General features: G+C 38.0%; 1 protein-coding gene across 3 annotated transcripts in view; it reads right to left on the bottom strand.

Annotated features, from left to right (window-relative positions):
* Positions 1-1,041: 1,041 nt before the first annotated feature.
* Positions 1,042-11,292, bottom strand: part of MID2 (midline 2) — a 120,880-nt gene continuing 110,629 nt past the window's right edge. For all 3 annotated transcript variants that reach the window (XM_079765433.1, XM_079765435.1, XM_079765434.1), the window contains exons 8-10: positions 9,078-9,239; positions 6,620-6,827; positions 1,042-6,268 (exon numbers count right to left, since the gene is read on the bottom strand). In XM_079765433.1, coding sequence (XP_079621559.1) covers positions 5,866-6,268; positions 6,620-6,827; positions 9,078-9,239 — 773 coding nt within the window. In that variant the 3' untranslated portion in view covers positions 1,042-5,865. The remainder of the gene's footprint in view (positions 6,269-6,619; positions 6,828-9,077; positions 9,240-11,292) is intronic.

Here is an 11,292-nt window from a genome sequence, read left to right as displayed (position 1 = left end):
CAGACCAGCCACAACTTCAATTTGTATACTGTGTCCAACAGTTATAAGAAGACCACCTTGATCCTTCACCCCTGGGAATTCAGTGGAGGAGCATCTTCATTAGCTATTATGCTATATACATTTGCAATATCCATGTAACAACCTACTTGGTCTCTGTTACTCCTAACCTTTGTAACAGACCACCTCTCTCCCACCTACAGGTTCAGCTTCTCTGAGACTTTAGGACCAACCCTATTCCTATGTGGGGGAACACAAAGGACCCAATGTATTCTGGCCTGTCACATTAAATGGAGCCAGCCTTTCCAAACATTATACCCCCAAAATTATCTAAAATCTTAGCTGTGAGTAATAGCCCCATATTTGGAGAGCCCAGGTTGCTCTCCAGTTAGACCGTTAACCCCAATATTCCAAATTCTAAACTCCTTTGTATTTTAATCCTCTTCCTTTTCGGCTATAGTTCCTATGGGCTCTTGATCTGACAACCTGTTTCAAGTTACTTCTCCAGCTGCCACCCTTGACTGGCCTGCTTCACTTCAGGTTACATGCCCCCTTTAGTCTCAGTGCAACCACAACTCTGATTCACATAAGCCCAGCTTTGAGGTATAGCGTAACCCGCCCAGGCGCCTCCTACAGGACAGCTGTTGAACAGCAAGTCAGCTTACTTCTGGCCCTACCCTGATCTTAATACATTCTAGCACTGGGATTTTCTTTGGTCTTCCTTAATTCCGACCTTCTGCCCCAATCCCTGAACTGTGCCATGTTTCCTGGGGCCTTATACCTTAATTCCCTTAGTCTTTTTTTTTTTTTTTTACTGTATACTGCTTCTGAAACTAGTCTTCATGATTGGATCTCAATTTCCATGTGCCATACATCCTATCCGCCCAAATTTCCAGCTATTTTCCCCAAATCATTTAGACAATTCCAGTAATTCATGGCTGTCTTTCTTTTAATCTCCCCCCAATTTAAATTCCAGTGAGAGACAATCAATAACTCATTAATACATATATATTTATTTAATTCATAATATAGCATTTTGGATGGGCTGGGATGTTTTAAGGGATGAGGCTGTGTAATCTACAGATGCTCAGATTTCTATACTAGGAGAAAAGATATTAGTCCAGAGCTCCCAGTACAAACAAGCCATGGGTAAAATACTTGATAAAAAATATTCCAACAATATGTCCGGCCGGTGTGGCTCCGTGGTTGAGCGTTGACCCGTGCACCAAGAGGGTGCTAGTTGCATTCCCCCTCAAGGCACATGCCCGGGCTGTGAGCTCAATTCCCAGCTAGGGATGTGCAGGAGGCAATTGATCAATGTCGATGCATCGATGTTTCTCTCTCTTTCTCCCTTTCCCTTCCTCTCTCTCTAAAATCAATAAAAAACATTAAAAATATTCCAACAATAGTCTAATAAATATTTTAGCCAACAACAACACAGCATATGTATGAGTGGCAGATTAGAACATAAAAAGCAGTTTTACCTGACCTGATGATAGTCAACCTGGCCAACCTATAATACACAGCCAAATACAGCCCAATGGATACAAGGCTGCAATTGGCTTTAGGAATTGAAACAATTGTGGGAATGGTTCTTGTCTGTCAGCATCACATTCTCCATTCTGTCGAGGAAAGAATATCAAATATTGGAACTTATCAAAAAGTCCAGCCATGGATTATTCCATCCAGGTATTCCATGTATAAATATGTAAACCATGGAAGCTTAGAAAATTCACCTAGTGTATTTCAGCTGAAAAGAATATGTAAATGATTTTGCTGCAATCTGAATGTCACTGCATCCAAAGTTACACAATGGAAATACATTATAAAAACAGATGCAGTTACTCTTACTTACAAGTAGTCAGAACTCCAATGTGTCATTAAAGTTTCTTTCATATACTCGAAACAGTTTTAACTTTATTTTTTATTATTTTTGTGCTTTCTTCAATAAGACAGTATAAAAGTGGAAATAAGCATAAATTGCAGACAGATAGAACAATTTGCTAGCAGAAAGGATTGTTGGGGAATAAACTGAGTAGAGCAACAGCAGTGAAAATTTATGGAGTTACCTTCCTTGATGTTAAACAGGTCCTATTTCCTTTGTACAACTGGGTTCAGCTAAAGGTAGTCAATGAGGTCTTTTAAGGTCCCTAGCATTACCAGTATCCTATGGAAGTCTTAAGTTTACTGAAGTAAGTATCTGGAACTCTCCACACCCCTCTGAGTACTTTGTCACCATGTTGTCTCTTGGAAATCAATTATTATTTCATTATTTGGCTCAGCAACTTAATTGCTTATCCCAAACCCAGTTTCATTTCCTACTTTATTCAGTAGGCTCAGCTCTGAGTGATTTTTGGTTGTAACCAAAATGTAAATCTACTTTCAAAGAACAAATTTGAAAAATATTGAAAAGTGATTGAAAAGAATGGTGCCACATACTCCAGACAATTCCCCAAGTCAACTTCCAAAGAGCTTTTGAGGAGGACAATATTCATTTACACATATAAGTCGTGGGACATCTGCAAAATATTATCAGTATAGCCCAAATGGAAAAGCCCAAGCTTATTGGCCCAGGAAACAACAAACACCAATATGGATATCAATGTATGTTGATCATTCATTCATTCCTTTGTTCCATAAACATTAGGCAACTACTCTGTTCCACACACTATCTCAGGTGTGAAAAATACAACAAAAACAAAAGACATAGTCCCTGCCCTCAAGGTATTTATAGTGTAGTACAGAAGTTGATTGTTATACATTAAATTTGTGTGTGCATCAGAATTACCGGGAAAGCTGGTTAAAAATGTAAAATTCCACCCATGTGTCCAGATATTCTAATTAAGTAGATCAGGGCTTGGATCTATGAATCAATTACTTTATCAAACACCAAATGTGATTCTAATGGTCTAAGGCTCACACTCTGAAAAACATTGCTATCTAATATGATTATCATTGAGGCCATAAAGATGCTCGGGGTGCCATGGGAGCTCTGAAGAGGAGAACATAACCCAGTCTAGAGGGTGAGAGTTAATCTGATTAAGAGGGGTGAAAGGTAGTTCAGGCTAGGATCAAAAGTAAGATGGGGAAGTTGAAGCTTTGTCTCAGGGCACTAAAATCCAAAGGGCACAAAAAATGAATGGTGTGGGAGACCCAAAGACATGGTACAGGAAGTTGGACTGAGGTGTAGGTGGAGTGTTTTTGCACTTTTAGCAGTTTCATTCTATTCCCTTAAGAACAATTCCTATCATTTACTTCCTGTGGGCATCAAAATTTTTATAATGTCTCTGTTCCAGGCTCAAAGAACAACTTGTGTAAATAGTTAAGCTTGGCTAGGGTAACTAGTGTGAGGGGGAAAAGTGACAAAAGATGAAGCTGGATTTTCTTTGGTCTTCCTTAATTCCGACCTTCTGCAAACACACAGTCTTAAAAAGCCTAACCCTCAGTAATTGGGACCTTCTACAGAATGCTATGGAAGAAAGGGCAGTGAAAGTTTTTATTAATGGAAGAAATCATTTGTTTTGTTTAAGAATTTGGGGATATGCCATAAAGAGAGACCAGAATAACTTAGAAATGAAAGGCATACATTTTTAAGCACTACTACACTCTACTGGGGCAGGGGCTGGGCAAGGCAGTGGGGAGAAGCTTAATATTCGTTATACACTTAACTAAACACCAGGGGCTGTGCTAAGCAGTTTACATGTGCTTTTTTAAAATTGTCACCTGAGGATATGTTTATTGATTTTAGAGAGAGAGGAAAGAAGAGAGAAAGAGAGGGAGAGAGAAAAACATTGATGTAAGAGAGAAACCTTGATAGGTTGCCTCCAGTACATGCCCTGACTGGGGATTGAAACTGAAACCTAGGTATGTGGTCTGACTGGGAATCGAACCTGCAACCTTTGGGTGTATAGGACGATGCTCTGGGCCACTTGGCCAGGGCAACATGTGCTATCATTTTAAATCTTTGCAAAAGCCTTGTTAGGTAGGTATTTTACAAAAGAGGAAACAGAGTCTCAGAGAAATGAAGTTCTTGCTCTTGGCCATACCGCTAATTAATTGCAGAGAAACTAGGATTATTTTAGTACAAAGGCTATGAGCTCCCCATTAGAGCAAGCTACTTCCCAGAATCTTACTGAGGTTGTTAATTTCCTGATTAGCAGTAAGTACATATGTTTTTTTAAACCAAAAAAGCTTACTTTGCCACTAGATATGTAAGTCTGAGCCTGCCATCTGCATCTGCCTCTATCTTGCTTTCCATGTTAGTTGAACAAACAATACAAAAGTGTCCTTCAGGGGATTTATATAGATACTGTGTCTCTCCTACAAAACAATAAGCCATTTGACAGCAGGGACTAGGTTTTATTAGTATTTCAGCAGCAGTGTGGTACCTGGCATCTAGTAGTTCTTTGACTGAATTAATGAATGAATATCCACCAAAGTGGTGGAAAGAAAGAGGGGAGAACTTTGGGCACTCAAGGCTCCAATTTGGGAGCTTGTTACAGCTACAGTTTGGTACAACAGTAATGTTTTTTCAACTCCCAAAAAGTAGACTCCTTGAAGCAGACTCAGCTCCTAGAAAGAAGACAGCTCTGGTTCTGACATCCCCATTCCAGCAGTGAAATTGACAATGATAGTAATAAGGCCTGGGATGAAGTTTATAAGTGAGTTTGGAATGAAGGGTTAGCTAAGCAGATAGAGAGTGTAAACAAGATTGCAAAAAGGAATGATTATTTAACCTGTTTAAGAAAACAAACTGTTCTCAACCATTCTCTCCCCCTCCCCTCCACCAGGCATTCTTAAGAAAATTAAAGTACATTTATATGCAAATAGTTGTATCCATAACACTCCATTCTGATTAAGTAAACCAAGTAGGTTCTTTAAAGAACCTCCAATTTTTTTGCATAATTTTAGTGACTGTATGTACTTGAGAGTAAAAGAAAACCTATTTCTGTGATAGAATTTTTAACAATTCAAGCAAACCTCCTCTATTAGGTAGCATCAATGAAACTGTGCTACATGTAACACTTCTACCTGGATCAATTTTCTATCTAGCAATAGTATCTCGTATGCAGTATTGTCTCTCAATGTCTCCTAATCCAACTTAGAGCTCTTCCTACCATCTATGTCATTATTTCATGTGAATGTGTGTGTGACAGTAGGGAAGAAAAAAGGGATGAATGGAGGGAGGGGATTAATGTTGACTGATTTTAATGTTCCCTTTAGGGGACAGAAATTAATTGTATAATTTATTTCCCCTTCCAGTATATTTTTCACACAAATGAACAAATCAAGTTGTTATGTATATAAAATCTAGAAAATGAATAAATGATATATATTTATTCATTTTATAATCATATATACATATATATGTTTTCTTCATAATAAATCCTTGATTATAGATTTTTATTGTAAGCTATATATAATATGCAATCATTTAATACTTTAAAATTCTACTGGGCCAAATTGGCCAGCACTAGAAAAGCTGACACCCCTCTTTCCAGCTAGCTAGTCCCTTGTTCAGAGTATCATTCTACATTATTTACCTAGAATTACCCTAATTCCTTTCAATAACATTTATACTTATAAATTACTGGGAATTTTTAATTCTCTAATGACAAGAGAGGTATTTTCTAAATTTGTTCTCCAATGGCTTGAACCCAGACTACTCAGATAATTTATTCTAAGAAACTCAAAGCATTACTTCAAATATGAGCTTTAATGCACAAAAATTAAAGCTATAATATCTAGTTATTTTGGATGCTTCAAATGAACTTTATTTGGTATCTTGTATATTGGACACTAACTGAAGTTTAGGATGGGAAGAACTGCTGAAGTGGAGAGCCAGAGAATTATATGCTTTCTTGAAATTTAATGGCAAGCTTTCATCCCAGAAACATAAGGGGATTCTTGAGGCCTGCAGTTGCATTCCTGACGCTCAGGGTAATCAATAAAATCTGGGGCAGGCAAGCCAGACAGGATCATTAGGGATTTGTTCCAGATTGTGAATGTTGGACAAACTGGAAGAATAAAGGTCACATCAAAAGTATGAAGATGGAGAGAGTTAGCTGGATCATAGAAAGACAGCATATTGTTGTCATAATCCAGAAGGACACCCAGGCGCTTCAACTGTGGGGGCACATCCACCAGCATTTCCTTGTTGTTATGTCTCACAACGAAGTTACTATTGCATCGAGAGAAAACCCATGAGGAGGCATTCTTGCCAATCCATTCATTCTTGGGAGCTGATTTATAGGCAATGCCAATTGCATACCTGTGAAACAGTGGAAAGGAGGGAGAAATAAATATTTAGTAATGATCTGTGTTATGCTGGATACCATACAGGATATATAAGAAATAGAATACATGTCTCTTCCTTTAACAGTTTATATTTAGACCCATAATATTGATACCACTAGAACTTTAATAAGTTAGCAATTGAGTGCTGTAGTAGTTTCCAACTCCTAGCTCAGTATATTTTCCATGATTTATTTTTAAAAGCTGGCACATTTTTCTAGGAGTGGTTTTCCTTGACTTACTGGTATTATATCTGTGCTATAGAACTGGATCTCCAGGAACCTAACAACAGGGGAGAGAAGAGAAAAGAATAGTGAGATCCACTCACCATGTTGAGGAAGCCATGACTACCTCCCAATAGTGGCAGCCACTGTCAATGAATATATTTCCTGCTGCCCCATAGCACCCTGTGCCACTAAACCTCTCTGGAGTATGGCTCTTCTTCAGAGAGCTTTCATCCTTCTCCATCTGCAATCCATCATTGGAGATCTTCAACTTCTTGTGAGTCATTTTGGGATCCAGTTTAAAGGGTTGGCCTGAAAAAAGTAGAAATAAGAAAACGCATGAGGAAATATTTAAGAATTCTTTGTCTTCCAGGACCATCACTATGAGAGAAGCCTTGATATGATGGTCATTCTTGGGTCAGTGCAAGTTGGCTATTTTTTTATCATATTAGGTAGCAGGCCAAAAGTCACCATATTCAATAAAATAAGAATATGCTGCCCTGGCCAGTGTAGCTCAGTTGGTTGGAATGTCATCCCATACACAGAAAGGTGGCGGGTTTGATTCCTGGTCAGGGCATACACCCAAGTTGTGAGTTTGATTCCTCATCAGGGTGCGTGCAGGAGGCAATAGATCAATGTGGTTTTTTTTTTCTCTCTCCCTTCCTCTCTCTAAATCAGTAAAGAAACATATCCTTGGGTGAGGGTTTAAAAAAATAATATGCCACCCCCTTCATCTATTATCAAATTAAAAGGGGACTCTTAGAGTCTCAAATATGTTTACTATTTTACTTTTATTTCAGTAGGTGATTTGGTATTTGACTGGATTTCAGTATTTGAGGTGAGACAAAGTGAGGGAATTGATGAGATCATTGCTGCTTATTAACAGACCAAAACTGAAAATAACTCATGAACAGGACAATTTTTTTTGCCCTCTTACAACTGGGATATAAATAATATAATTAGGTAACTTCATTAGAGTGACTATTACATCATCAATGGTCAGATAAAATATTTTTTGTGTAGGATCATTCACAACAGAGAATTCCTTATCTTCATATGACAAATCCAGGCACTAGGACCACCAATTGCTGTGAATGGCAAGAGCCATATCATATAAAATTTGTCTGTGGCAGACACTGTTGGTGAACACAACATCCATTTCCTACTTTTTCTTTCTTATCCACTTTCACTATAGAGGCCAGAAAAGCTAAATACTCCAGCACCTAGTCTCCCTTGCTGTTAGGAGTGGCTAATAAGATGGAAATAGTTGGAAGCAGAAGTCAGACAGGGTGTGAGAACCTTCTGGGAAAGTGAATGTTTTTATGATAAAAGGAATAGCCATCATGTATACCAGCCCTTTATCTTTCTTCCTTTCTTGAAATAAAATATGACATCTACAGGTTGCAGTAGCTCTGTTGTGACCATGTGGCAAAAAGCCAATACATAAAAGGAGAAGGAGCCTGAGTCTTTTACGACATCACAGAACTGATGCAACACCCTGAACTACATACCTTCAAACCTCTTGCTATGGTATTTTTAAAAATATATTTTTATTGATTTCAGAGAGGAAGGGAGAAGGGGAGAAAAATAGAAATATCAATGATGAGAGAGAATCATTGGTTGGCTTCCTCCTGCATGCCCCCTACTGAGGATGAGCCTGCAACCCAGACATGTGCCCTGACTGGGAATCAAACTGTGACCTCCTGGTTCATAGATCAATGCTCAACCACTGTGCCATTCCAGCCGGGCCAAACCTCTTGCTTTGTTAGAGAAAGAAAAACAATACTTTGTTTAAGCTACTAACAAGTAACTATTTGTTAAGCTAAATTAGTTGAATTTTCTGTCACTTTCGGTCAAAAGCATTCCTAACAGGTATAGCTTCTCAGCAGTAGGATTTTAGCAGATTATCACAAATACAGTCATGCTCCACAAAATGATATTTCACTCAATGATGGACCACATATAGGATAATGGTATGCCATATAGCCTAGGTGTGGAGTAGGCTATATCACCTAGGTTTGTGTAAATACATCCAATGACATTTGCACAAAAACAAAATTGTCTAATTATTCATTTCTCAGAATATGTCCCTATTATTAAGTGGTGAATGTCTGTAGTAGTCTTTTACTCAACTGTCCCCCAAGCATGAGGATGGAGTGCAGAGAAAAACTCTTCACTAACATCCTCTAAAGCCACCAGCTAGTTTATGTACTGTATTTTCTGGCGTATAAGACGACTGGGCGTACAAGACGACCCCCAACTTTTCCAGTTAAAATATAGAGTTTGGGATATACCCGCCCTATAAGATGACACCCGGCGTATAAGACGACCCCCGACTTTTGAGAAGATTTTCCTGGGTTAAAAAGTCGTCTTATACGCCGGAAAATACGGTATATCTGTATTTACATATCTTCCAGAGCCTTGAACAAACCCCTTGATCAAAACGCAAACTATAACAGTAAAGCTCCTCTACCCAGGGCCTCTAATGTTTCCTCAGGCTAAGTGTACTCCCTGGCACAGAGGGGAAAACTGATGTCTGCTTTCAGAATCACCATAACATACTGTTTGTTTTTAGTCGGGTAGGTTCACTGTTACGGCTGCCTGCTTGATTTATAGCTTTGACAATGAAGATGTAGCGTGTCCCACTCTGGAGTCCATGCACTGTGTAATGGTTCTGCTTAATGTTGGGAACAATCATCCAGCTATCCACCGAATTATACAGGCCTGTAACATGGGGAAAGACAAGGACATTAACCAACAGGTAATAGAAATAGAATGAAGAAGCACACTGAAAATTCATCATAAGCCCCTCCCCCGCCAAAAAAAAAATGAATTTTGTTTTTTTCCGAGTCCTGGAATACATAGTAAGATGAACCTCCTCTGCTTTTTTCCTCCCATGGAGCTAGGCTCATGCCTAGTTCCTTGCTTCTGGTAATTAAATGTAACCACTCAGGAGAGTTAGGTTACTTTAATTTTCTTCAAAATAATATAGGAAAAACTATTCTACAAAATAAAAGAATCATCTCTTTTATGTAGTCTCTAGATCTTTATCCCAAAGGTCCAGTCCTCTGAGAGCAGAGTCTGGCCTTGTATGGATGAACAGTCCTGTGCAGAGCACAGGAACATTGCATCTCAAAACCAAAAGGACACCTAGACACCATATTTCCCTCATTTCACAAATGGGAAACTCAGATGGAGAGAAGAAAAGTGATTTGCCCAAGGCCACAGATAGATGGTGATGGTGCTGAGAGTAGAAGAAACCTAGTCTCCTTAACACTAGTTCGGTGTTCTCTCTATTGCATCACAAGTCACAGGGTGAACAACTATGTCTTATTGTCTCTGTAAGGTAGCAACTCTCTCAGGGCTTATGGACTCAACTCTCCCACCCCATCCTCACTCTTATTTCCAAGACTAGTTGGGCTCCAGATATCATAGGGAAGCCAAGGAGGTAACATGATAACCAAAGCAAAATGTTATCTCCTCACTTGACACTACAGTTTTATCTCTTCCTGGTTCTGAATCAAATATTCTTTTGAGGTTGGGTGGCTCAGAAACACACTATTATCTCAAACCTTCTTTCCTCCCAAGTTGGGAAAAGGTTCAGAGATCTATGTTTCTGATTTTGAAACTCTTTAGACCATAAACATGGATTTAAACAGAGAAAAACGTACACAACTAAAAATGTATTTGGCTAACTTTTAATAAAAGTGGGATCAACATTCTAGTCTGTGGATTACCTATGTTTCTCGCTTCTGTTATTTTCTTTTCAGTCAGTTTACTGCTTTTTAAACACAATTCTACCGAAGGGTGGATAGGAAAATGAGTGGTGAATTTAGTTATTTCTATACAGCTATAGTAAAGAGTTTAAGTGAGATTGAAAAGAAAAGAAAAACAATGAATTTTTTAAAAGCAATTTGTTCAGCAGGGTTTTATAATTAACTTGGGGGTGGGGTAGAAAAGTCTAAATTAAAACTAGAAAAAGAAGCACAATGAAGGGCAAAAAGATATGCTATATAAAGAAGAATAATTAGTGGAAATGATCAGTGATTCTTAGGAAAAGATAATAAAGGATAAGAGCCAGAGACAATGCTTGAGTGTCATACCAATGCATAGTATTAATCATAAACTACACATGAAATTTTAATACAAAGAGGGAAATATATGATCTTCCAGACATACTTCTAACAATGCAAAACAGAAAAAAAACAAAGCAGGCTTCATAATTATTATGCAACTGTAAAAATGTGTGAGGGAGATCTCTATGAACTGATATGGAGTAATTTCCAAGGTATATTGTAAATTGAATAAAGCAAGTTGTGTAAGAGCATGCATAATATGCTATCTTTTTGCAAGAAAGAAAGGCAAATAAGCAAACATACATACATTTGCCTGGAGTTATAAAACAACAATAACAGCAGGAAGGAAAAAAAAACAGAAAATAATGAAGTTGGTTACTTACAAGGGATGGGGGTGGGTGAATAGGATTAAAAGTATAAGGTAGTGACCGTGCTTTATCAGAGCTGTTTTTAATGACATTATTCTACAATGTTTTCTTTCCAGATGATGATGGAGAAGCTTTAAAAAAAAATGGTGCCAGGTATCACAACAGTAACAGAACTTTTCTGTTTTCTGGAGATTTGTTTTTTACCTTTTTTTTATTGGAGTGTGCTGGATGTCTCTAAAATTTTGTTCAGATGACTGCAGAACCCGGAAAAGCTGTTACTGCTATTGATGCGTAACATACTGTTATTGGTTATAATTATATATATAATTTGAA

The sequence above is a fragment of the Cnephaeus nilssonii genome, assembly GCF_951640355.1.
Source record: "Cnephaeus nilssonii genome assembly, chromosome: X".
In the NCBI taxonomy this organism is placed as follows: domain Eukaryota; kingdom Metazoa; phylum Chordata; class Mammalia; order Chiroptera; family Vespertilionidae; genus Cnephaeus; species Cnephaeus nilssonii.
The sequence above is the reverse complement of the archived record's forward strand: the minus strand, read 5'-3'. Positions and strand labels throughout refer to the sequence as shown.